We start from the raw sequence: 27,697 nt of genomic DNA, 5'->3' as shown, positions 1-27,697 counted from the left end.
ATACTGTAAATAAAATAAATATTCTTACAGAGTGGATGTAGACCTAATTCATAGTACCATGGGAGGAAGAAAGAAAGGGCAAAAACTTTCTGAGTCCCTGCAGCAAAATCTATAGTTGATCTGTTTCCAAGCTGGGCAAAGTAATTTCTCTCTCAGTGGTCTTGAACACTGTCTGAACCCTTCTAATTCAAATATTTCCTAAAAAGCTGTGAAGAACAAAAGCAAAACCAGAAACAGAGTGTTTCCAGAGTTACCCTAATACAAAGCATGGAAAAAGAAATTCTTCATTCCTTTCAAATTCAGTACATTAGATCCTTTTCTACAAATTGATGTTCCACCAGTTGAGCATAAACCACTCTAAAATACAGGCAAAAGCCCTCCAGTTCTCTCTGGAGGCAGCTGACCTCCAGCTATTTGATCTCTCAACCACTCACTTGTCTCCTTGTTCTGGAAGCACTTCCATAAAAAGAATCTGGAGGAGTTTGGTAGGGACATCTCATGTCATCTGAATCAAGCATGGTGGTCCCTGGTGTGGTGGCATACACAGAACTGTGGAGCTGCTGTACTGGAATGCAAAGCAGAATCCCACTGCCTCACCACACTAAACATTCAAAGACATGCCTGAGGAGCCCCAGCTCTACCCACTACAAACTTCACCCACCCTGCTTTGCAGTGTCTCATCTCCAGGAAACTACATCTCTTAACTGGGACGATGTTTCCTGACAAAATGAAAGAGATGGACAATAAAACCTTGACTTACATTACTAAGAAATGGTACATTTTACATTATTTTTCTTTTCCTTGACATTGTATGTTGCAATGTTGTATAAGTAACAGCTTTTCAGTAACCTGGACTCCAGAGGTACTTAGTTTATTGTGAAATGGTTAAACTAACATTTTTGCATGTGGCAATCATTCATGGAAGAAAAAGATCCAGACACAAAGAATATTTTCCATGCAGAAATATAACATAGCAAACATAATCTGCAAGTTTAGAAAGAACAAAACAGTATATGTATTAAATATAAATATATTTTACAGGCAAAACATCTTGTCACAAAAGTTAACTAATTCCCCTGCAGTTCGTAATTCCAACCATCCCAAAGAACCTCTAGTTTACTTTTCCCTTATTGTGGTCCTAAACTCTTCCCCTTCCTCTCATCATATAATTGCAGCTCAGCTGTCCTGGGCAACTACCCCTCACAGAAGGTGTGATAATGTAGAGATGCAATTCCCAATTTCCCTCCGTAGGGGTTAAATTCCAGGCTTCACTAAGGTTTGCCAAACAAATTAGAGCACTTCACCACTGCACAAAATAATCACTACTAAGACAAGCCTCAGCAACTCAATCTCTTATCTCAAAATACATATATGGTACTTTCAGTACATCAACACAACAGCTACACCGGTTCCATCTCCCACTACGCTCACTGATCTCCAGATCTCTGTTCAGTCATCCCAGTCTTTCCCAAACTTTCCCTGCCCTTCTCAGTCTCCCTGCTTGAAAAGGCTGGGTTATAAAATAACCAAAATAGCGGAGGAAAACCAAAACCTTTGGACTAGATGGAAGGTCCCATTACACTCTCCACATGCGCCTTGTTCTGTGTCCTCGACAGCTCAGCAGCCGCTTCTGCTGCACGAACACCCCCAGCCCTCAAACCTGGAAGCAGATCTCTTCCCTTGCTCCTCTGGCCCCTTATCACTGGCTCCAAGGAACATGCCAAGCAAACTCATCTTTGCTTTTCTGTGTTCAGCTTCCTCTAGCCCTGGATTTTCTTTCCACAGGGGTCATCAAGCAAGCTCCTGTGTAGCTCCCCCTATGTAAATTCTATAGAAATCTTCCACATTCTTCTCCTTGGGAACATCCTAACAAATTGTTCCCTTCCAGCTTTGCTTAGATTTGGCCCAGATGTTTCCCAATGTATTTCTCCCTTCCCCTTGGCTTCTGCTCCATCTGTCTGAGTTAGATCCAGCACAAGAAGAGCTCCTGCTTTCCTACAAATGCTATGGTCCTATTTTAATTAAGGGGCCAGTCACCCTCTAGCACAGCAATATGGTTATTAAATGTCTTTATCCAACTAAGGGAGCATATTTCAAAAAACTGTAAGGAAGCCAGGAATACACAATTCACTCCAGGAATCTCATTCTTTTCAACTGTAATTCAAGTTACATCTTCAGCCTGATATCTTCGCTCAAAAAAGTTCCATGGTTAAATCTCATGCTGAATGCTAAGTCAAAATAGCTGGACTTGGTCTAGAAGAAAGGTGTCTAGGACCTCAAACCATTTAGGAAAGGTGTCCTACCACCTGAGACCACAGCCACTGCAACTGCAGCATGGCCATAAAGATGAGATCATTGCTCCTTGTAATGATTTTAATGTAATGTAATCCTTTTCTATTTCCAAGATGCAAGAGCTCTTTGACTTGTCAAGTGGTGAATGCTCTCTCTGTTTCCTACCCCTGTCATTGGGATTAAGTAGCTTGGTGGAAAAGTCTGTTATTTTGGAGCACTGGAAACAGGGATGGCCTATTATCTGTACCAACTCCTCCTGCAGTGGCACCTCACTGTTTCTGCTGGGCCATAGCCTTTGGCAGCCTTCAGGATACAAGAAGGATTTCCTCTGTAGAAAGAAGATGATATCCAGCTTCAAGCCAGTTTGCCAGAGAGATTCCCAAACAACCAAACTTCAAACACTGGAGAGCTTTCCTTTAAAAAGACTCCCAGAGAGGAAGCTCTGACAAATACGGCACTGCAGCATAGCTCCCTCCCTGAGAGTCCCCTCCAGGTCACAGAACACACGGAGTTACCAAAGAACAGCAGATACTCTCTTTTTAATTCTGACACTTATGCCAGATCCCACACTCTACAGCAATCAGAATTTCCATTTACCATCTGACTGTATAAGCTGGATGCTACCAGTTTAAAGAACTAAAGTGCATACTTTTGGACTTCATAATGCACTGATTATGAAGTTTGTGTTTCTCAGTATGTGTTTCTAAAAAACAAGCAGATATGGCGTCACAAGCCAAAACCAACAAATGATAGTAGAAGGCAAATGTAATATATCAAGTTGTGCTAAAGCACATAGTTATCACCATAAAACAAGCACAAACAATGCATAAATTACATTTGAAACAGCAACAGTTGAAAGTGCTACTAAAATAAGAAACTGCCCAAGAAGGTGTATGAACAAGGCCTAAGACCTCTGTACCGCTAAAAATTGGTATTCAGGCATGTGGAAGACCTCACTATTACAGACCTCCTCTGGGAAGGAAGAAGAAAGAATGAAGGCTCTAATTACAATACCAAAAAGTAACAATACAAAAGATCAAGAATAATATTTCAAAAACTATCTAAATAATTGAGGAACTCAAGGTTCATCTTCAAAAGTGAGTCAGTGGCTTCAGAAAAATCTCATCACGAGACAATGCTGAGAACTATTCAGGGAGCACCAGCCGGGACCACGCACCGCTGGGTCCAACACCAACCTTTCATCTCACTGAACCACACCAGAGGCTGGAGCTTCTCGGAAGGCCAGGTGGCACAGGAGGCAGAGCCACAAAGCACAGAGCCACCCCAGCATGGTACCTTGGGCTCAGTGCTCCCTGGAGGAAACCAGGACATCACACTATGAGCAAGACAGGGCAGGGACACCCAAGCAGGAGTCAAAGTTCTCCTCTTCCCAGCAGTGGTGGTACGTCAACAGTAATCTTGTTTTCCAGCCTTGCTGATGTTTTACTTAGATATTAATTTCTTACGCTGTTTTGTCTTCTCTCCTTCCTTATCTTCTTTTATTTGAACCACACAGCTGTAAGTCACCTTTTCCTCTTCTTACATCCTGGTCCATCAAGGAAAGAAGTACTTATAGAAACTGAAAAAGGTTATGAGTCCCAGCCATCAAAGCTCTGGTTTTTTGTGCTCAAGATCCTCCTGTCAGCCAGATTTCATATTCGATGCTGGACACTGCACCTGCTTGACAAAACCTCTGCCAGCTAAATGCAGACTTGCCAAAATCATTTCTCGAGAGCAAGAGAAGAGACACAGGAGATCAGATGCTGACGGACATGCTCCAGAAGCTCAAAAAAGCCCACTGCTGCATCATAAACAGCAGCAAATTATGACCTGTGCTCCTTTTAAATAGCAGCATGGAAGCATTTATTTCAGCAAGCCAATTTGGTACCAGCTTTTTCCAGGCTGTGTGGCCCCATCTGCCTATTCCAGTTTAATTTAGCTTTGACTGATCCCAGTTACATAACTGTACCCTTAAGCTCATAAATTGTAAGGTCAATATCAGGTTAAACTGTTGCTGTGTAAGACAATATAGGCAAATCCTGAACTGTCCTACTGCCACACCTATTGTTCTGTGTATCTGATGCAATTCCAGGCTCAAAGCTCAGCAGGAGATTTCCTTTTCTTCTTCCATACCTCTTCAATTTTTTCCCTTCTTCCATCCCTCTCTCAGAATATTTTTACTTTTGTAATACAATATGATAAAAATGAAAGTTAGAAACGCTAAATTGACAGGAATGTTCCTGTACCACCTTTTTATTATAGCATTGAATTGTTTTAGGCCTGTCATGAGCACACCGTAGGAAAAGATGATGGTGTTTTGCCAAATGTTCAATATTTTTAAACCTAAAGTCAAACAACCCAAAAAAGCGGATGCAGCTCAATGTTAGAACAAGGCTGTCACAATAACACAATGTCCTGAAAGCAGGTACCTTGTAAGCCCTGGGCTCCCTAGTGCTGGAATAAGCAGGCCTGCTTGATTAAATGTAAGCTGACAGGAAACCTACCTGGCAAGTAGTTACTGAAACTTCCCCACCAAATCCCTGCTGAAGATCTGCTAGAGTCCCATCAACCTGCCTCTGCAAAACACTTGAATTTGAGAAGGACTTGGTTGGGTTTTTGTTTTAAATTCTACTCCTTTAAAGAACCGCTCTGGCTTTCTTTGCGCTTGTGAGACACCAGCAGTGAAGCTGAAGTGTAAAAGTAGGGTATGCCTCACAGAATAGAAGCACAGCAACAACTTTGGAGAATGATGCAATGAAAGAAATCACTCTTCATACAAGCCTACTTCAAATGCTGGTGCTGGAAAGTATCATAATTTCTGCAATTCAGCAACTTTTGTTCCATCAACGGTATGTTGTAGCATAAGGAAGGATGGTAGTTTTCATTCTGCTGTGGAAAGAAGTGATACTTTGAGTCACAGAATCACAGAAAAAAATTAGGTCAGAAGGGACCTCTGGAGGTCATCTGGTCCAATCTTCTACTCAAAGCTCAGTCATCTTCAAAATGTGGTTTGAATCCTTGGGGCCTTGCCCTGTCAAGGGTTGAAAACTTCCAAGGACAGAGATTCCATACTCTCTCCGGGCAATCCATTTCAATACTTAACCACTCCTGCTGTGAATGTTTTTTTACTTAGATCTACTCCAAATTCCTCTTGCTGCAACTTGTGACTGTCATTGTGCAACTCCGACAACACTCAGCTCCATCTTGTCCTTAGCCCCCATGTAGCTAGTAAAAGAGGAATTCATTCCTCCTTATTCTTCTCCAGGCCTTTGTTTGTGCATTAAGCCCCCTTATCCCCTAACTGTTCTAATGGCCCTCCACTACACTTGCTCCAGTACCTCAACATCTCCCTTGTACAACGGGGTCCGGATGTGGATTCACCAGGGTGAAGCCAGTTCCCTTGACCCATCAGTTACCTTTTTGCTTGTGCTGCCCAGCATGCAGGGATCCTGTTCTCCACATGACACACATTTTCCTCTGATCCACGTGAGGTGGTACAATTTACCTACATTTGGGCTAAAAAACAGGTGGGAGGCTCTGTTACATTGAGAAGCATTTTGGACAGTGTGCCACAAACTTTTAAAATATGCAGATTTACCAATGTAAACCTTACTAATCGCTCTACTAAAAAGTTGCTTTAAAACCCTCAATACATGTTGACTGCCAATTACATCTCATTCCTTTAGTGAATATAGAATTAAGGCACTTTCCCTCTGAAATAAGTAAGACTTCTAATTGTGCTTATTTAAGTAATTTGGCTGCCTAATTCTCCCAGCTGGCTGTGGTTTCGTACTCGCTCCCTGGCACAGCCCACTTTGTATCCTTTCCAAATACGCTGCCCCATTCGAAAGACCTACGAGACGTGTCCCCATGGTGTGGTGCTACAAGAGCTGTCACTTTGTGCAGAGACACGAACACATGCTTGAGAAACAGTAGTGAAGCAATGAGGCACGTCGTATTTTGTCAGCAGGAATGTTATGAAATAGCCACAAGAAAACTCAACCATATTGTTCTAATTTACGATAGAGTAGATAGGGTCTTATTTTGGAGCATGAAAACGTAATCTATCCCAGTCTGTCTTTCCCCACCACCCCTTTCAAATAGCAGTTTGCACTGTCATCAAATCAAATTAACAGCTAAAAGCAGATTTCCAAACAGGACGTTACTAGGATTTAGCCTTCCTATATACATATACACTTAAAAAAAATTGTGGTGATGGGATGAAGATCAAAATATTGCCCAGAATCCTTTTAAAATAGAGGGCAGGGAAAAGAGAAAAGGGATTTCTTTATGATTTAAGAAGGGTAAGTGTAAAATATGAACAATCAAAATAACGATATTTGAGAAGTGACAGCAGATGTGTCAATCCATGTATTTTAGCTTCAAATTCTCCCATTTCATTTAAGTGTCAGCTTACCCCAGAGTCTGACAGCACTGTATAAAGAAACAATTGCACATCTTCTAAAAACAGAAGATGGTGAGATCTCTTAAACAGTTTGCCCAAAGATCCTATTGTGCCTAAACTCTTTATGGGTTTATTCAATAAATTAAAAGAAGTATCTCCTATGGGAAGCAAAAGACATAACAGAATGAAAAACATTTCCTGGAGCAGGAATATTTTTAGACTTTTAGAGAGAAAAGCAAAGGAAAACTTAACACAGCACTGCCAACTGGTTTCTCACCACATTACTCTCAGTAGGGTGCAACTCAACTGAAATTATTCTTTGGAGAAAAAACTAAAAAGTTAGTGCTCAGAAACCATCTTGCCGTATTACAACAGTGGCAGAAAACAAAGGAATAAAGTAAATAAAACCTGAAAATAGAAATGGAAAATTTGTATTAGTCTTCCTCTTGCAACATTAGTTATAGATGTTCAGCAAAGGTACAGTTCCACCACTGAAAAGCAAATCCAGGAAGCCAGTCCTTTCGAGAAGCCTAACTCCAAGACAGTGCAAAAGTAATCTTAACTGCACTGAAAAAACAAAACAAAACAAAACAAAAGGAATCTTTCATTTGTTAGCAAGGTCAGTAACATGCTTTGTACTTTCCTGAAAACCAGTCTGTCCATTTATAAGAACAAAAGTACTCACTAAAATTTAACTTGGTCAATCCAAATAATAGGCTACAGCTACAGTAAAGCAGCTGCTTTTTCAAGTGAATTTCAGGTGATCAAAGCAAGAAGACACATATCTTCCTTTTTAACATCTGGCATGGAGGATAACTGAAGATACACAAAACAAGGAGAACTAGACATGGATAAAAGACAAGCCCAAACTAAAAGGGTTCAAGCATGTGGAATAGGACTTAGAAAGTAACGGGGAGAAAAAAGAAAAGCAAGTTCTCAGCAGCCACCAGGAGAGTTTCTGCATTGGACTGAGTGCTCACATGCATCCTCACTAAGGCAATGCTCAAAAATCTCTTTTTGACCTTACGAAGAGTCCTCATGGATAAACATTATAAGTCAGATCTTTTCTTTGAGAGAACACAAAAGAGATGAAATAGGAAGAACCAGAAAAGACAGCTCTTGTTTCACAACTTGGGATGCTGATGCAAGCTGTTCCCATAGCCAGGACTGTGAGGACGATGACCCAGGGATGACAGCTTTAGGGTGGGAAACTATTATTTGTTTTTACTATCCAGAGACACAGTACCTAATCTACTTAGGTCCAAAAACACGAACATGTGGTACCCAGCATCTGGTTCCAGCACAACAATGTGGCAAGCATCAAGCACTGGAAGCTCATCAAATCCTTCAAAATCACTCTCAAGTCTCCCAGGGATTTAATAATTCTTAGCTGACAACTGGAGTGGAAAAAACATGTAGCTTGAAATAGCCAATCTGTACACATCTAGGAAAAACTAAAACTCAACCAGAAAGCCTCCACATACATTTCCATTGATATGTATTATTGCTACAGGATAAGAACAGATTAAAAAAATAATAGAAATTGTTTTGAACAAGCACAGATCAAAAATCTGTACAAAATAATAGACACAAAAGTTTTAAAGAGAGGTAAAGAAAGTAAAATTCCTAGGGCTAAATGGTGACTCAAGGCTTTGCTTTCTTCTCGATACTCTGGTTTGATTAGTAGTCTTCACCAGCCAAAAGGAATGCACACATTTGAGTACCCTGTTAGACTGAAGTCTGAAAGCTCAGGACCTTGCAAAATTGGACAATGAGTTGCAATGTCAAATTCCAATGAAGTCTGAACCTTGCACTCACCTCCTTACTGTTCCCCTTCCAGTTTCCATAAGCTGAATGGAATATTTGGCCTCTTCTCCCACAATCCAGACACCTGGTTCAGTTAACAACCAGTGTAACACAGAATGTACAAAAGCTACATTTTAAAACATTAGCTTAATTCCAGTGACCCTTATGCTCTCAAACACTATGACACATAGCCAGAGAATCAAATATGAACAGCATTATATCATGTTTAAAGAGACTAAGATAGGATTGCCATTTTAGCTTTCATCTTTAGTGCATTTTTACATTAAGATTTCAAGTCTGCAACTCTGACACTGATACGATCTAGTTACTACTATGTCAGGAGTGTTCAGCCATATTTGCACAGAACTCCCTGCTGGTTTCAGTTGTGATATTTACATCTAGAAGGAAAAAAAAATCACCCCAAAGCAGGCTTAATATCTACACATTTATACAGCTACAGCACTGCAGAAGAGTGAAGAGACTTCTGAAATGCTGTCCACCTGCAAACTGTCACAGTTGCAGTTCTTGTCATACAAGAGAGTCTGCAAAACTAACTAACTATGCTGCAATTCCATCATCAAGTCAATACAGCAGTCTGGGTTGTGGATATTTTAGAGGCTGCTCAAAATTACTTTTCAGTCTCGTTTTTATTATTTTCACAAGTTCCTTTCCCATTATTTAAGCAATGCTCACTTGGGGAATTCTGTCTGTCCTAGCTGTCAACCCCCATATTTTCATCCAATGTCTTCAGACGTAATTTAGTTGGGAATGGGAAGAGTGCATTTGCCAAAATCAGAAATGTTGAATATATTTAGTTACTTTTAATGGCATTCTTCCCATAAGAGACCCACAACTTTTCTGCCCACCAGATTCTGCAGTTATACAACTCTTACAGCGTTGAATGAGGTAGACTTAGGCTGAAACTAATTGTGTGTCAATTCAGTGGTAAATACCAACACACACAGGTTTTTATTTAAAAAAAAAACAAAAATCTTCCGAAATACAGTTCTCACACATCTCATCAAAAAGCCCCCATGAAAGTGAAAAATGCAAGTTAGCAATATTGAAGGATGGGGGAGTATCCAATTTTTTTAATGTTTGGAGGAAGAGAAAGGTGACAAAAAGCCATTTAAACATGCTAGATCCTCATTTTGCTTCCAGGACAGTTAATCAGAGCTCTGCAAGGGAGTATGTTCCAACCCCTCTTCTACTCATATAGCAAAATCTCTGAGTTAGGTATCAAGGTGCTTAAGGATAACAGACACTGTGCTCACACTTAATGACCACATGAACCTCCACTAATGCAGTTGTCATGCATTGACCTTGGCCGGATTCTAGGCACCAACTAAAGTTGCTCTGAGCTGGGAGAGGTCACACAGGCAAAACAGAGTCAACATGGGGTTAATACTAAAATTTATTACTAACAGGATAAGATCTAAAGAGCAAGAAATAAAGTAGCCTTAAGCACACTTTCCACCCACCCCTCCTTCCTTCCATGTTCTCCCTTCTCCCCACACTGCTGCAGGGAGACAAGTCCACCCCTTGGGCAACAGGTCTTCCAAATCTGCTGTCCTGTAGGTCACTCTTTCACGGGCTGCAGGGGGACAGCCTGCTCCACCATGGTCCTCACCACGGGTTACAGCGGTGGCCCACAGCTCTGAGTCCTTCCCCTGTTCCGTGGGGTCCCTCCCACAGGTAGTAGTCCTTGATGGATCTCTCCAACGTGGGTCCACCCCTCGGGCCGCAGGTCTTCCAAATCTGCCATCCCAAGGGTCATTCCTCCCTGGGGTGCAGGGGGTCTCTGCACCCCGATGGTCCTTCATAGGATGCAGTCCTTTATAGGGTGAGCTGTACTGATGTGGATCCCCCACAGGGCCATGAGTCCTACCCAGGAATAACCTGCTCCGGCGTAGATTTTCCCCTCCACGTGCCACAACTCTCTTGAAGGACTCTGCTCCATCCTGGGCTTTCCACGGAGGGTAACAGCCTTCTTCTATAGGCATCCACCTGCTCCAGCATGGGTTGCTAGCAGGGCAGGCCTAGGGGGCTGCAGGACCCCTCTCCATGAGGCCACACACCCTGGGCCCGGCCCCGGCCGCCCCTTTGCAGGGGTCGCCGCTCGGCTCGGCCGGCACTGCCGAGAGCAGCATGGGCGGCTCGGCCGGGGCACCACTGCCTGCTCCGGGCTACACGCTGAGAGGCCCAGACCAGGCTGCCACACACCCGCACCCCCACGGCAGGGCCACCCAGGGTGGCTCTCCATCAGCTCTCCCCTGGCTCGAATTCTTCTGCGCAACAAGCTTGTTCTTAAATATGTTATCACAGAGGTGTAATTATTTGCTCTCCCTTGGGAAGCAGCAGGAAGTCCCTCCTGTAGCCAGCTATCACTGGCTTCACTGCGGGGGGAAACTTCTAGCAGCTTCTAACCAAAGCCACCCTATGTAGCCCCCTCCTCCTCCGCTACCAAGAACCCAGCCACCTCAACCCACAAGGCTGTTTCCTCTTGTCCTGTCACAAGCTGCCTAGGAGAAGAGGCTGACCCCCACCTTGCTACAAGGAAAGAGAGACTCAAACACCACATTCCAAATGGATTTAAACTCTTAAAGTATCAAGCAAGTGAATTTATCAAAACTGAACTCCCTCACCTATCCACTGAAAGCCGTGTTGTGAGTGTTCACTACTTTCGATGGCCACACTGTAAAATAATTTGGTTAAACTCATGTCGTTCTGACAGTGAAGATTAACATCTCCAGCATCCTTGCAGCTAGTCACAGCTTGGCCAGCCAGCAGCGTAGGAGACACCTGGACAACTCCTGTCTTCTCTCCCAACATCTGGTGAGGAACCAGAGCAACCTTCCCTCCTGCACCACAGAGAACTTTCCCTGCTGTGCTCAACAGAAAGCCATCCTAAGTGAGTGAGCAGGTCAGCTGCAGGCTGAGTCAGGAGGAGCAAGAGGTCAGGAAGGGCTGAGCAAATCACATGCAGCAACCCAATTTTGCTGAGAAGCAAGCTGCAAACTAAGGATGCTGCCTCCTGCTTCCCAGGGGCCAGACATGCAGGTGGAAAGGCTGCAGATGTTATGCTACTACTAGTTTAAAGCAGCAGTTGGATATGGTAATATTTAATTAGTCAGTAACACAGACAGTATGATAGCAAAATAATCAGGCCATTTAAGTGTGTAGATTTGGTTTATCATCTAGGACAGAAAAATAAGCAGAAGAATTAACACAACTTGAGAATTCACAGAGATAGATTTATTTTGAGCAATTCTGGACTTTTCACCCAGCAAACGTATTTCCATCAGTCATTACAAAACACTTGCACCCTTAACCTGTACAGGACCACTCACATATGTCAGCATAAATGTATGACTAAATTTTGGTAGAATCAAGGCATTAAGGTATCTCTAGATATTTTTACCACCTCTTCCCATGATATTTAGTTTACTTAGAGAGTCATTTAAACATATGAGACACTTAATGAAAGCATAGTAAGACAATTTTTTAACTGAAAGTGAATTTTCTTTAAGGGAAATGGCTTAAAAGGACAGCTGAGATCATGTGGGAATGGAGGATGAATGCTTTTTTCCCTTGTTAAAAATCCCCCTTGGCTTTGCACCGCTGAAACCACTGGAAATGTTGTCACTGATTTCCACAGATACAGGAAAAGGTTTTTTTATTTAAGCAGCTTATACATGAGCAGATATTAAAAAGGTGAAAGAATGCTTGTCAGCAGAGTAAAGGTCTACCAAAAATAATCTTTACAGATGTAAAATATTCTTGCAAAACAAACTACATGTCGATAAAGAGCCAGATCACTCTGGTGTGGTATGTAGTCAGAGACACATTTGTCACATGTTGCTTTACATTCAAAAGTCTGTGGATTCAAGAACACAAGCCTAACACATTTAGGTGTGACCTGCTGTTGAAAATGGAAATCCCCTCTGCACTCTGGCACTACATTAAAAATTATTTATGAATGGTAGCACAAACTGAGCACCAACCTTTCTCTCTATAGTCCAGCAGACAGGCTTGTGTTGTAAAATGCTTAAGTCAAAGAACTACAATCAAAAAAAGGCAAAATAAACAATCCATTATTCTCCTAGCCTCATATCAAAGCTACTACGGACATTTTGGCCGCATATACAGAAATTGCAGATCAGCAGGACAGGCATCCTTTAAAACCTGACTAGAGCTGTGCAGGTGCCCCTACCTCCGCAGCCCCAAGGCACTGGCTGTCCCAGGGCAGGATTCACAGAGCACAGGCTGTAAACCCCTTCTTCACCTCATCCCTCTAGATGCCACTACACGGATCCAGCCTGGGACAGGAGGAGGAGGTCCTTCCCAGAAGTTATAATTTTGAGGGGGTTCTGAAGAGGAAATCTCCATGGCATTTTTAATTCTCTGTACTGCTTTAGAGATTAACGTATTGGGGAAGAAAATAATTACCACATATATCTCCTAGCACACAAACCTGTTGCTTGCACAGTGGCTCTAGAGAAATATTTTCAAAAAAGTGCAATTATACTGAGGGTATTGGAATGAAGGTAAAGAAAACAGACTTTGCAATGAGCATTCTTTTATTCCCAGCTAGTAGGATGGGAATTTTTAAGTACACCAACCAAAATTTTCAATGTACTTTTTCATTTGGCAGTCATCTATTCAGTTGTCTTTTGTAGTCAAGTAAAATTACCATTGCAATGTATTTCATTTTCTAAGTTGAAAAAAAAAATGGAACTACAGATTTCCTACTGAGAATGCAACAATTTGAATAATGGGACCTTTTAAACTTACAATATTATAAACAGTTATTTCCTTTTCACCCAATAAAATGTGGTTTTTTCACCTCCTTGAGCATACTAGCTTTCCCATAGCCAGGGTAAAGCTCCAGGGACTAAAAAATCCTTCACTTCCTAAAAACTGAACAAGACCTTTTCCAATAAAGACCAAATGGGAAGGAATTAAAAAAAATTATAAATCAATAAAGGAGTATTAATGATATTTTATTATAAGAACAAACTGAATGACCATTAGGACGCATGCCTGAAATAAGAGGGTGAATAAGATCGAAATTATGTATGTGCAGTTTCCCTAAAACATAGATTAAATAATTTGTACATGTCTTTGCTGAATAACTAAGTTAATATTTGTATAATGTCTCAAAAATAGGAACTCTGAAACTAGCAGGTATCTGGATAGATGACAACTGACACACAGTGACACCAATGCACAGTGATGAAATCGACCCACTGGGGGAGCCAAGATTCAGGTGCTGCACACCCTGCTCCCCCCTGGCAGCCCCACCACTGTGACTGCTGGGACAATGGCAGCGAGGACACTTGTGCCCAACTGAGGGCTCATGGAAAGGGGTGGCCCAGTCACCTGCCCCACTCGGACAAGGGGACACAACAGAGATGTGGATACTTGCTTGTCCTGACAGCATTGAGCTCAAACCTTGCCAAAATTGTTCTCTCACAACAAAATCACCTGTTGAGGTTACTTTTTTTCTAAAGTAAAAATGATTTCTTTTAAACTACACCACACATACGTTTCAGTTACTCGAAAAATCAGGCCCCACCCATAGCAAAGGTGCCTTCAAAATACAAAACCACACTTTGTTAAACATCCATTCTTAACTGTATGAAAGACACTCAGGTTCAAATACCACGTAAACAACAATTTGTCAGAGAACAGTAACATCAAATGTAACTATAAATTATATCACCATATGGCATTAGAGTTATTAGTAATATAATACGCCCCTCGCAAAAAAAAGGTTTGTCGATTTAAAAATGCTAAATTCACACGCCAAATTAAGAAAAAAACCAATGCTTTTAAATTTGCAGTCAAAGATGCGCTGTGCTGTGTGGTGTGACAACATACGGATCTGATAAAAATGCCCCAAGTGTCCACTAGCTTCATGTGGATTCAGTGAAAACAGGGAGACCTGCTTAGATTTAGAGATCAGAGACCATTCTGAGTCTTGGATTCAGTCAGGAAACCCTGCACAGGAAATCTTAAGTATCTTAAACTTTTTGATGTACCTTATCAAATCATAAGTGGATAAGCAGCAAACTTACCCTTCATTAGTGTGACCACCTACTGTCTCACTGTCCACTGGAGGTTTTTTGCCACTGATGCTGCAATTCCCACAAAGTTCTTTGAAATAATGAATTTTTAACTATCTTAAAATTCAAGCATCAAGATGAAATATTACTAAGAGTAACTCCTGATCACAAGACTTAATAATCCATTTTTTGAAACCGCAAAAAATCTTCACCGCCTCTTCAAACATTACCCAGCCTCTTGCCTGAAGTCACCACCCCCAGGTTGACATTCCATCCCAGCTTGCAGACATTGACAACTTTTATACTCCAAACAAACAGGAGAATATAGGAGCTCATGCAGGGTGAGAGGCAGCGTTTGCCCTTAAAAACTACATTTTGTGCCACTGTGGTGCCTAGTTTGATCCCTGATCACTGTGTAAGGTAATAATTTTTCAAGGGCTTCCACATCCCACTGGAACAATAGGGGGTGTCTTATTGCTGCTTATTACTAGCTGTTTATAATACACACATCTTTGGAAATGGGAAAAAAAAAGGAAAAGGCTGCCTTCTGATCCCAGTGCTCCAGGAGGCACTACTAAACAGTTAAGCGGGAAACCTCATCACCATGGACAGGATGGAGAATTTCTTAGAACAAAAAAAATTATTCTTCTACTGCTACAAAGGGCTCTGCATAACCAACTCATCGAGCAATCGCTACCAAGAAACAATGCCACATTCTCTGAATACATTTATCCTCATGGTATGGTGTCTGCAGCCCAACATCGACGACATCCAAGTTAAACGAATAAATATTTGCGTTGCAGAGTTGGATTTGTCTTGGAATACAACTGCTTCTCATGTGGTTTTGACACATGTGCGTTGTCAAATAAATCACAGCTCACTGGGTGTGCACATTAAAAATAATTTGTCTATCTTGTTAGAAACCATCACATACTTCAGTTTAAGAGGTGTGAAACTGGGAGGGGAAGGTTTTACAGGCCTGGGACAACTACACATGGAAACCGTTGAGGGAACCTCAAACACCTGACCCTTCGCGGCCGCGGATGCCGGCTCCCGGCACTAACACCCACGGCGGCCTCGACGGCCCCATCGCGCCGTGTCCCCACCACCGGGCGGGAGCGGGTGGCTCCCCCGGGCGGGCGGCGGGGGCGAGGGCGGCGCGGCGGGTGCCCGTCCCCGGGGGCGGGCGTGCCTACCTCGGACTTCCACACGACGTAGGCGGCGGGGCGAGGCTCGGGCGGCGAGGGCTGCCCCTTCCTCTGCTGCAGCCAGCGCCGGGGCGAGGAGAAGATGCTGTTGGCGGGGCCGCTCAGCGCCAGGGCCGAGGGGGTGCGCGCCAGGAAGGGCAGCTCGCAGCCGGGGCTCCGCTTCCCGCGGAGGGTCTCCTCGTCGAAGACCGCGCTGCCCGGCGGCGACCGCTCCAGCGGGGTGCTGGGGGTGGAGAAGGAGGCGCCGTGGGGCGGCGGGGCGCCCCGGGGACCGCAGCGCTCCCCGAAGGGGCTGCCGGCCGCCCGCGCCCGCGGCGCCCGCCCCGCGCCCTCGCCGTCCTCCCGCCCGCCGCCGATGATGGCGGGGTCGAGGCTGCGCGTCTGGCGGAGCCTCCGCTTGGAGAGGCTCTTGGCGGCGGCGGGGGCGGCGGCGGCCGGGGAGGAGCAGGAGAAGACGCTGCTCAGCAGGCTCTGCGCCGACATCGCGGCGGGCGCTGCCCCGGGCACGGCGGGGCAGTCGGGGGTCCCGCCTGGGCTCTCGCTGCCTCTGCCTCCAGCGCCCGCCGCGGAGGGGCTCTGGGGGCGGCCCCCACGCCCGGGCTCAGCCCCCGGCGGCGCGGCCCGACGGCGGCATCGCGGGGCTCATGGCGGCGTCCGGCGCTGGGGCTGCTCCGGGGCTGCCGCCGCCGCGGTCACTTTGCTGAGAGGGAGAGGGAGGGAGAGAAAAAAAAAAAAAGTTACGAGAGAAAAGGGGAGGGGAGACGGCAGCAGCGGAACTTTTATCTGGGCTCGCCGCAGGCTGCCAGAGTCACTCCCCCCTCGGCCGTGATGCGCACGGGAGCCCGGGCCGCCCACCCCGCGCAGGCACCCCGGCGGTGGCGGGACCCGTCTGCACCCCCTGGAGCGGGGAGAGCCCGTCCCAGTGCCGCCCGCACCCCGGTGCCTCCGCCGGACGCCCACGCCGGAGCTGCGGGTCCCGGCGCTGCCGCACCGGCACGGGGTGGTTCCGTTTTGGGGAGGGATCGCGTAGCGACGGACGGTTGTTTTTCGGACCGATCGTTCCCGAGGTGCAGCCGGGGAAAGCCCCGGTCTGACCTTTCTGAGACCAGCGCCGCGTTGCCCTCCCTCCTGGGCTGAAGGTTTTGGGACCCCCCGTCTGTCCTGGCTGTGCCGGAGAGAGCTGAAGACTTAGGAAAAACCCACAGCAGTAGGCAGGGTGCTCGCAGTGTGCAGCACACGGGACAGGACCTTCTTCTGGCCCATGTCTCTCTTTCCATCCCTGCCAAAACACCTACTTTGAGGGCACGTGGACGTGAGTCCGACAGGCAGCATGGGTCACCTAAGACCTGTAAAAAGAGACTGTGACCAATGAAGCTAAGCCTCCTCAGGACAAGTGACTGGCCATGCTTGATCTCCCATTGAGCCTTTTTCTGCTCTCTATCTCCAAGCACAGGCAAGGAAACTTTTACCAGAAAAACAGAACAAACGTGGAAAAGGCAAAACTTTAAAGAAATTAAGAAATAGAATGCACACAGAAGAACAATACCATGCAGCACCATGAAGGCAGCCAGACAGCTCCTTCCTCACCTGGAGTGAAGGAAACGGTCCCTTAGACTGTCCCTCCCTGTAGACTGACTCCTGCCCCGACTCCAACTGGGAATATTACAATCCTCCCCTCACTGGAAGCAGTTCAACAGCAATGCTTCTCAGGTTCTTTCTGGACCCTATACACCATAATTTACTTAATGTTTCAACTTTATTAAGTAACCATTAGCTTCATGGGTAGGTTCAGTTCGGTTGCTCTTTTGTCAGTGAAGACTACAGCCATTATATCTTTCAAGATGGAAAGCAAAACACAAAACCAAATCCTGTTTTTCTTCCACACCTGTACTTTCATTTAGAGAGTGAGTGGAAGATGCCTAAGGACAGACTAGCTCAAAACTCCTGTGCAAGTCTTGAATCTCCCCTGTCTCAGACAAACTCACTGTTAGACTGCTGACTCCATGGGGCCTAAGCATCCTTCTTTTGACTTGAAAACCCACCAGCTCCACAGTCTCCCCAAAAGTGTTGCAGGCAACTCTTAAAAAACTTCCTTAGAAAAAGGCTATTTTGAAAAGTGCTTGAGCACAACAAAAGGGTTATTAATTTCTCCTCATTCTGCGTTTTCTCTTCAAACCCTAGTGCAGGGTTGTGTTGTTCTCCCTGATATCCTGGAGCCTGTGCAGGTAAGTGGTCCGTGGCAGCACTTTCTGTTTTCATCAATAGAGGGAGTAGACAATTCTGTCCTGTGTGGTGCTGTTTAAATTTCATAAAGGGCAACAGCACAAGAGCCCATCCACTTTCAAAGGAAGGTGTTCTGGTTTTAGGTAATGTTTCCAAATAGGATTCTTTTTTCTTTTTTTTCTTTTTTTTCTTTTTCTTTTTGTCTGCAAAGTAGCTTTTCCCCCTTATTTTAATAAGCTGTGCTATTGCCTAATTCCAAGTTCCTCCACAGCTAAGGTTGCAGCTGTTTCTGTTTAAAGCTTCGTTTTGCCTCCTCATTAATGCCTTCAATAAGGTCTCATGCATGAGACTACGAAGAAGGTCTGAAGCGTAAAACAACAATCCGTGTTTGTTTCTGCAGTTCTGTGCCCATGGTAGCAATTTGGTTGAGAGGACCCATCTGCAGTACAACTATACAGACGTGTGGCTCCAAGTATTTGCTTCTTTTGTCCTCTACAAACATATCATGGGACCATAAAGGGACAGGAAGACATGAGGAAAAAGGCAGAGAGGGAAATTCAGAGTTTTAAGGAGCTCATCACTTGAGGAGTAGAGAGGACAGTCACACCTGCATCCAAAATCCACCAAAAACTGTTTATGCCATTCTCTGTGAGGTGCATTGCCGACTTTACAGAGCTGATACTCTTGGGCACAGCCAGCTGCCAGTGGGCAAACCTCCAAGTGCCAACTCGGATCATTACACACTGCACACACGGACTGTGAAAGGAGTCTGAAACAATCAGATAAGTGCGTAGTTAGGAGCATACATCACTTTACAAGTAACTACTTAAATGAGGTGGGAGCAAAGCATTCTTATTTCCACCTGCTTCAGTCCAGGCATGACTACTGCACAGCTGGTTTTCTGCATGAAAGCTCCCATGAAAAATTATAGTTTTCATGAGATGTAGACCTGGAGCATCACAGCTGCAATTCAAAGAGTAAATGCAACATACATATAGAGATGCTTCGTGTAGACAACTTCACTACCTGTCTTAGCTTCTCTCTGCATCTTTCAGGAGAACAGCAATAAAAGCACTTACTGATTATTTTTAAAGTTTCTGTTCCTTATCACTGCATTATTATGCATTATTATGAACTGCATTATTGTGAGACCTGGCAGCACCACCCTGCAGCTAGGCTCAGGAGCTCAAGTGGGCATGGTACAAGCACAGGACAAAAAGATAGCCCTAGTCCCCAAACTTTAGCCGTAACCTCCAGACATAAGATACCAGCTGTGCAGCCATATCTGCAGAGGAATAGTGAGACAGTACTAATTGATCTCATATTGGTTGTCAGCCCTTCTTTCTCTTACGAAGCAAAGCTGTTTGTGTAACACCTGTCATTGCAACCATAAGTTTGCAATAGCAGTCGAGGAACTGAAAGACCTAGCATGGATTTACCAAGGGTAAATTATATGTAACTAACCTGATCACCTGCCTTGATCTATGGATGATGGGAGAGCAGTGGATAGGAGGCTTTTGGCACAATCTCCCACAGCTTCGTTTTTGAGACAGAGAGAAAAACTGATTGAATCATAGTGAATAATGGTTCATACTCTACAGGGAAGCTGGTTACAAGTGCAGTTCTTCATAAGTCTGTATTGATTCGTGTCCTGTTTCATATCCATATCAATAGCCCAGAGGAGGACTCAGAGTGCACTTTCATCCAGTTTGTGGACAACATCAAATTAAAACATATAGTCAACATGCTCCAGGGAAGGGCTGCCATTCAGAGGGTGAATGGCCAGATGAATGTGAAAACAGGGATCTTATGAAAGTCAGGGAGGACAAGTGCATTTGGTGTGGACTTACCCCTGCATTTCTATGGGCTGGGGAGAAACTCTGATGGGAAGGAGCTCAGGTGCTCTTATGGTCAATAGCCAAACATGATGGAGCAGGAAGCCCTTGCAGGGATGAAGGCTAAGAGAATCCTGGGCTGCATCAAAAGAAATATAGTCGATAGATCGAGGGAGGTGATTATTTGCTTTTACACAGCATTCAACAGACCTCATATGGAACAGTCTAGTTTGTGTGACTGCAATTAAGGAGGACTTTAATAAACTTCAGCTTGGAGGCCCACCAAGACAGTTTGGAGCTGGAACATTTGCCCTGTGAGGATATGCCAGGAAAGCTGGACTTGTTCGTCCTGGGGAAAGGGAAACCTAGTAATAGCCTTCCAGTTCCTGCAAGGGAGTTATCAAGAAATTGGAGCCAGGCTCTGTGCTGAAATTCAGAGTGAATGGATGACAGACAGTAGTCAAAAATAGACAGAGAACTTCATGTAAGGAAAAAAAACTCACTGAGGATTATTAAGCACTGAAACAGGTTGTGGAATCTCCATCATTGGTGGTGTTCAAGACCTGACTGAAAAAGGCACTGAACAGCCTTGTCTTAGTTTAGTTTTTACCCTGCTGTGAGCAGGAGGTTGGACTAGAGACCACTCGAGGTTCCGTCCAACTTGAACAACTCTCTGGTTCTAACCAAATATTAATTTTGGACTAAAGTCAAGAAAACCTTAACCTTCAGAAAATTTTAGAGATTTTGTATAAACGTCTATCACCTGACTTAATAGCAAGCCTGCTGCATGGGCAAGTTTTAGAGAAGTTATGGTCCTAGAGTTATTTTAACAATCTGGTTTTATTAATGCCCCAGTAAAGCGAAATTAGAAGGAGATACTGCCACCTGTTTTGGTTGCACTTTAAAAAACAAATTCCTTAACAAAATAAGAGTGTGTTCATCTCAAGAATTAAACAAAATCTGTTCAGATATCTGAATAAATCTCTGAAAACAAGGGTGAATCAGAAAACAGGAGCATTTTGTTTTCTTATTATTTCTTTAGAATTTATTAAACATTAAAAAAACCCCAAAGCCACACTTCTACCTTACTTTTTTCTTACAGAAGGATTTCTAACTTTGTCATTCCTGAGATTTGATTTTTTTGACAGAAAGACTTTTATCTAAAATTTATCTCTTCCAGTTTTTCCATTAAGATGAAGTATCTGCTACATTTTTTACAGAACTTTTGTCTATATTGCAGTGGAATTGATCTACAGACAGTTCAGCACAGCATTCAAGACTGATTGTCCAAAAGAGAAAGCCCTACACAAGTCTTTGTGGAAGCAGCTGGGGAATGGGTGCATAAGTCCACACAAGCACCCTTCTTTGGCTCCAGTGGTATTTGACCTTCACCCAGCTGGTGACCAAGTACTGTGATGGCCTGGTCCTACAGAAGCCTGCAGAGTTTACCATATGTTTTGACAGTGACCTCAGTAAGACATAGATGGCTGTGTGGTAGAAAGTGTTTGGATGTGACTAAGAAGGAAATTGCCCACAGGGCTGCGTCTCCCATGAAGTCCTCTCCTGTTTCTTACCTGGCATAGGGCTCTGCAGGTCAGTCACTGAGACACCCAGAGGAGTCTGGGCAAGTGTTTGCCCAGATTGGCTGCTCAGTGCTTAGCTAGGACAGCTGAATCTCTGTGATAGCACACAAGGAAAAAAAATAAAATTCAATAAAGAGAAAAATATACTTATTAATACTGGAAGGGAAAAGTGATAGAATGCTGTAACTTGAAACATTTGCTCTACTGAAGCAATTATAACAAAAACAGGGACGCTATTGTGTAGGTACGCTATTGTGTACCTACAATACAGTAGCATATATATTAGTGCATAGTATATATAACTATATATAGTTTACATGAATATTGTATATATATATATATATATAGCGTTCATATATATACACTATATAGTTTTGAGGCTTATTTTTTTAGAGAGAGAAAGAGTATTATGCACTCTATGGTTAGAGCATGGTGCTAATAACACCAAAATCGCGGGTTCAATCCCCGTACAAGCCATTCACTTAAGAGTTGGACTCGATGATCCTCGTGGGTCCCTTCCAACTCAGAATAGTCTGTGAAATCCGTGGAAGCCAGGCACTTCAGCGCCGAACAGCAAGAACCTCTGAAACACCACGGGCAGCGCCGAACCCCGGGGGGCGGGGCCAGGGCCAGGCAGGGGCGGGGACTCGGTGTCAGGTTCCGCCTCTCCCCGCCAGGCCCCGCCCCCTCCCCGCTGCGGCCCCGCCCCCTGCCGCGCGCGCCGCCCGGAGCCGCCGCGCCGATGCCACGTGGGAGGCGGCGGAGCCGCCGCCGCCGCCGGGCCGGACCCGCGGCCCCGCTGACGCTCGGGACGGCGCTCGCCAGCCGCCGGGAGGAGGGGAGGTCGCGGAGCCCCCGGGACCGCACCGGCATCGCCGAGACCCGATGGGTGCTCGGCGCGGTGGCGCCCGGCTCGCGGCTCGGCCTCCCGGGCCTAGAGGCGCTGGCGGCGGCGGCCGGGCCTAGGGGCGGCTCCCCGCCCTGGGCGGCGCCCTCGCTGCTGCAGGTGCCGGCTGCGGCCCAGCCGGCCCCGCGGCGGGACGGCAGCGACCTGCCCGCGGGTGCGCCGGCCGCCCTGGCCGTGCTGCGCCTCCAGCCTGGCGCCGAGGGCTCGGCGCGGGTGGCGGCGGCGGGGGCCGCGCCGCGCCTGCGGACCGTCTACGTGAACCCGCGGTGGCTGGAGCGCCAGGCCGCGCTGGGGGCGGCGGCGGCGGCCGCCAGCCCCTGCGCCGAGGCGGCGGCGGCGGCAGCGGCGAGCGGCGCGGCCGCGGGCCCGGCCGCGGGCCCGGCCGGGGGCCCAGCGGCGGCAGCGGCGGCGGCGGCGGCGGGGCAGGGCGAGGCGGCGGCGGAGGCGCCGGCCACCCCCTACGTGGGGCTGCGGCGGCCGCTGGGCTACAAGCTGGCCAAGGCCACCAAGGAGCGGATCTGGCGGGGGGAGTTCATTGACCTCTTTTCCTTGCTCCACACAGAGCTGGCCCCCGAGCACGGCCCGCGCCCGGGGGACACGCTGGACCAGTGGGTCTCAGCCTTCCTGGTGTACGCCAGCGTGCTGTGCGAGAAGCACCCGGCGCGCTGCGGAGCCATGTTCAAGTACCTGGACACCATCCGCAAGCTGCACGCCACCTACGGGGGCACCTCCTGGATGAACTACGACGAGGACTTTAGGCGGCGGGCGGCGAAGAACCCCTCTCTGCCCTGGGGTGACGTCGACCTGGACCTGTGGATGAAGTGGATGGCGCCGCTCAAGTCGCTTGTCCCCAGGCACTCGCGGATTGAGGGCGAGACACAGCCCTCGCCGGCCCCGCCGCCCCCGCCGGCGCAGAGCCCCAAGCAGGAGGAGAAAAGCCAGGTGTGATGAGCCGATGGCCGCGTGTTTTCCCGCTCCGCTGGCTGGGCATGGTGCCCCCTCGGAGGGGAAGAGGAGGAAGGGGCAGTTGGGGTGCCCATGCATTGGTCAGCGGCTCCAGTCTCACGGCGCTGACCCTTTGCTCGTGTTGACCATAGGGACGTGGTATCACGGGTGCCCGGCTGGCCACCGGCAGAGATGTGGTCGTTGATGGACGCTGAGTAAATAACTGTAGCCTTTATTGCCCTGGCCACCAGGAAACAGGAACTGCACTAGTTCCCTCCCCCGATACATAACTTCATCTTCCTGAAGACATTATAAAAAAGATGTGGTTTTATTTTTTACCTCTGAGTTGTCTTTAAAAAAAATAAGTTTCTCATCAATACAGTTCTTTGTATGTAAGACAAAGCATCCAGACTCTCCTGTTACTATGGGAGCATGTGGGTAGTTGCAGGCTGTGTGGGAGGGCAGCAAAATTGATGTGAATAAAGATAAAATTCAGTATGAATGACCACAGCTTGCAAATGCACTGTGATTTGAAGATCAAACCTCGTTTGGGACTCAGGAGATTTAATATACAAGTTATCACCTGTTTTGTGGGAAAAGATGGTGAGTGTGATTAGGGAAAGTGAGGGAGGATTTTATTTATTTTTTTTTTTGCTTTCAGTAGAGGCATCACTGAGTTCCTCTAAACCCTGGTGCACACAGGCAGGTCTTCTGCTGCCTGAGGCATGACGCTGAGCTCTACAGCTACAAAGAGCTTCCTGCCTATATTAGGGGTTGTGCTGCTTCTCCTACTCTGGTGGCTGTAGTCTGCCAAATCCCCAGCACAGAAAATGCTGAATGCTGAACATTTAGTTTCATGCTAGCTGAATGGTGGTGTAGAGATTCTGTGATACTGGCTATATTTATTTCTAATCAGATTTTTTGGGTCTGTAGGAAGAACCTTTGCATTCCTGTAGAATTTTTGCTAGTTTATCAGATGCTCTGCTTCCTGGGGATTGCCAGCACCGAGTGGCTAAGTTGTTTGACTCTGTTAGCCTGATCTGGGAAGGGAGGATCCATTTTCAAGGCATCTGGACGTGTTTGGTGTGTCACACCAAGTCCTGACTTTTATACCTATTAAAAGTGACTTCACTAGGCCAACTGCTGACAAAGAAAGGGAGTAAACACCACACAGTAATATAGATAAACCCAGGTCTGTTGGCCTTGGGCCTTCTGTAGTTGATGCTCTATGTTCCTGCAACTTTTTCCAATATCTTGTTTATATTTCTCCATTCTCAAGAACAACAGCTCAGTTCTTGTTCTACAGATCTCAGTTGAGCACCAGATGAGCAATGGCTTATAACTTTCATCTCATCTGAGACTGGACCTTCAGCTTGTCATGTTACCCACTCTTGTAACTTCTGCAGCAGCTGGTCTGTCAGTGCAGACCTTTGATCTGTTGTCTGTTGAGGCACCAGAGGTCTCAATCCCCTTTGATTTCATGGAAACTTCCCAACTGATTATTAGCAGTGGCATTGATACGTATTTCTTTTCCCCCCAGAAAGTGTGTAAAGGAAAAATGTTTAACTAAATTACAAAATACTGGAAGTTTAATCTTTGTAGAAAGAGTAGTGCTTTAGCAGCACAATGAGAAAGTAAAAGTTTTGCAATTGTTCAGTGTGGTTACAACCACTTTTCTATTATTAGAGCAGTTTTTAATTGGTAGTGCGCAGTGTCTTATAACTGCTTAAAAATGTCCTTAACTGAACTAAGGGTTTGAGCAGCTGTTAAATGTAAATGAGGCCTAGGATAAAGCATGAGTTTATCACTGGCAAGGCAGCAGCAAGGAAATGTTTTCTTGGAGGTGACTTCTGTGTTTCCCCCACACCTCCCCAGTGCCTTGCAAGCTCTGACTATGTTGTGTAAAACTACTTCAGTAAAATAAGATGTGACATCACACTTGGGCAAAAGAATTGGAGAATTAAAATGGGAGAGAATAGCCTTTTATGGGCTTACAACTTTGGCCAAAACCTAAGCTTTTCCACATTCATGCTGTCAAGAGGAAGAGGAGGTGTTCTACAAAAACATTTTCCAGATTGTTAGTTTGAACTGATTTTGGTTCTGTAATTTCAACAGATAGCATTAGGCAGCATGACTGAATTTCATTTCCTCTCTAAGTCAAAGACGGGAATTTCAGCGTCATTTAGTTTAGTGACTGTATCTCTGGTTTTGCATTTCCACAGATGGTTAAACAGTAAAAGTCAATGTAAACAAAGTGTCTGTCTTCTGAAGCTATCTGTCCTTTCTAAGGCACTGGTGAAGAGCTGTATCTTTGCTTTACGTGGAAAGAACAAAGTGAGAAACCCTAGTTTTAGTTTGAATGTGGTAATTGGCATGTATGTAGGATAGCTGGTATTCATTTCTGCAAATTTGTTTGTATATATAACTTCAGACAATTCTCTTTTTTTCCCCAGACTCCATGAAAGCAGAAGGCCAGTTGGGATGGCAGTCAGACTAATTGGGTGAGTTTATTTATAAAAGTGACTAACTTTGGATCTTAAATATTTGCAGATTTGTTAAATACAGAATTTTTTATTGGTGCCAACAGCCTGACTCCGTTGGTGTTTAAGTGGAGCTCTGGTATTCTAGTGCATTCTTTTACCTCTGCTTCTGTTGCGTTGCAAGCTGTGCTAGAGAAGACGTAGGAAATTCATTTTACCCAATCAGCAATTATAACAATGGACTACAAACCTGCAGAGCAAGCCAGTTTGCTGGAAAACAGGAATTCCTGCAGCGCAGCACTTGTCACAGACTATCCAAAGAGGGCAAAGATTCAGGAAGGTGAATAAATTGAACATTGGTTGAATGAGGTCAGGAACAGTCTCCCGGAGGAGAACCCTGCTCTAAAATACTACTTTGAAAGTAAAAGCCAATTTAATGTGCAGATTAAACCTTCTCATTTGACCAAACTGTGTGCAATCCTGGATCTTTGCAGATCACAACCGGACACTTCAAAACCTTATGTATTATATTTGTTTAAAAAAAAATAAATCATAACTTGTCTTGTTACAGCTGTTACTTTTGCCATTTCATTGAGAATATTTGCAACATAAATGTGTATTTGACTCAAAACAGTATCATACACTTGCTATAATAACTCAGGTTGTCAACAGAATTATTCTGTTAGGCTCAGTATCACCTCTCCATTGTTCTTTAAAAAATGAGTTAACCATTGCTGTCATTGCCAGATAGCCCAACTGTGCATTACAAAATTCTTCAGCTATAGTAATTGACCTAAATTATAATTTTGTTTTTATTCTTGTTAGAATACTTAAGATCCTGAACATCAGACTACACCTTTGTAGTCTGGTGTTCATGAAAATTATGTTCGCTGGTTCATGGTTTAATCGTTCTGCATCTCAGTGTTTTGTTTTCTTTTCCTTTTTCCTTGCATACTAGGGGTTATGATCAAGGTAATACTATGATCCAGTAACACGCATGATGGTAAGGGTTTACCTTTAGTTGTTTCAGGAAAAAGTTGCCATTATCTCCTCTCCTTTACCTTTCTCGATAGTTCCAATAATATGCGTAACATGGAGTGTTTGTAAATTAATATCAAACTGTTTGTGACTTCACCTAAATAAATTTTTATATTCAAATGCTGTTCTTAATCTTAGTGGTTTTTCCTCCTTTGTTCTTATATTGCCACTTCCCTTTTGTAATCACTTTTCTATTACCTGACCTTTTTACAAAATTTTTGGTTTTCAGTTAGTAAAGCACAACCAAATTTTAACTGTGAAGAGAAAACAGCCTTTGAAATTTGCTTCCAATATTTTGTATAAAGACTTCATAACGTAACTGTAGTTGTTGTAGCTTATTCATCTGCCACTTGTTTAGACAGTGATAGGTATCAGGCCTTGACCTGTCTAAAAATGAAATAACTGCTGTGCTAAAATACCAGTATTTTAATGGCCCCCGAACTCAAACTGATCCACTGAGATTCCTGCATTCAATATGGTAGAATATAGAGCACTTTTACAGATGGAATTGCAAGTTTCAAAATTCCTTTTCATTTTTGAGAAGAGGCTTAAGCTCAATCATCAGATCATTCATGTAATTTTTCCCTCGTCCTGTTGTCTTAAGAACTCAGAATTTGGTTACTCACTGGTCTGTGCTGCGTTTGTTACCGTCATTGCTACGTGAACTACATGCCTGCTCCATCACTGCAGGCATCTCCTCCTGAGGAAGTGTTGTAACAGTGGCAGGAGTTGGGGAGAGATGTGGGAGAGGGAGGGAATGAGGAAGGATGAGCAAATACTGGTCTCTTCTGTCTCCCTCATGAATTGTTCAAGTGTGGGTCTTAACCTACTGACTCAGAGCAGCAAAGCAGCAACAGTTTTGGTTTTTGTGTCCTATTTGGGAGCAGCATACCCAGCTGGAGTCTGA

General features: G+C 45.0%; 2 protein-coding genes across 3 annotated transcripts in view; one reads left to right on the top strand and one right to left on the bottom strand.

The window, feature by feature from the left end:
* ARHGAP6 (Rho GTPase activating protein 6) overlaps nt 1-16,714 on the bottom strand; it is a 322,124-nt gene extending 305,410 nt beyond the window's left edge. Inside the window, exons 1-2 of one of the 2 annotated variants that reach the window (XM_051794925.1) lie at nt 16,635-16,714; nt 15,768-16,479 (exon numbers count right to left, since the gene is read on the bottom strand). In XM_051794925.1, coding sequence (XP_051650885.1) covers nt 15,768-16,262 — 495 coding nt within the window. In that variant the 5' untranslated portion in view covers nt 16,263-16,479; nt 16,635-16,714. Of the gene's footprint in view, nt 1-15,767 lie in introns of both variants that reach the window. The other variant, XM_051794923.1, reaches the window with a different exon arrangement.
* Nucleotides 16,715-21,958: 5,244 nt separating this feature from the next.
* Nucleotides 21,959-26,913, top strand: LOC127474353 (transcription initiation factor TFIID subunit 4-like). Its single transcript, XM_051794994.1, has 3 exons — nt 21,959-23,269; nt 25,726-25,773; nt 25,860-26,913. Exons 1-2 carry the CDS (start codon nt 22,163-22,165, stop codon nt 25,732-25,734), a joined length of 1,116 nt encoding a protein of 371 aa, XP_051650954.1. The 5' UTR covers nt 21,959-22,162; the 3' UTR covers nt 25,735-25,773; nt 25,860-26,913.
* The last annotated feature ends 784 nt before the right edge of the window (nt 26,914-27,697 follow it).

Source organism: Manacus candei, unplaced genomic scaffold, assembly GCF_025592945.1.
Source record: "Manacus candei isolate 608988 ecotype Guabito, Panama unplaced genomic scaffold, ASM2559294v1 h1tg000041l, whole genome shotgun sequence".
In the NCBI taxonomy this organism is placed as follows: Eukaryota; Metazoa; Chordata; class Aves; order Passeriformes; family Pipridae; genus Manacus; species Manacus candei.
The sequence above is the reverse complement of the archived record's forward strand: the minus strand, read 5'-3'. Positions and strand labels throughout refer to the sequence as shown.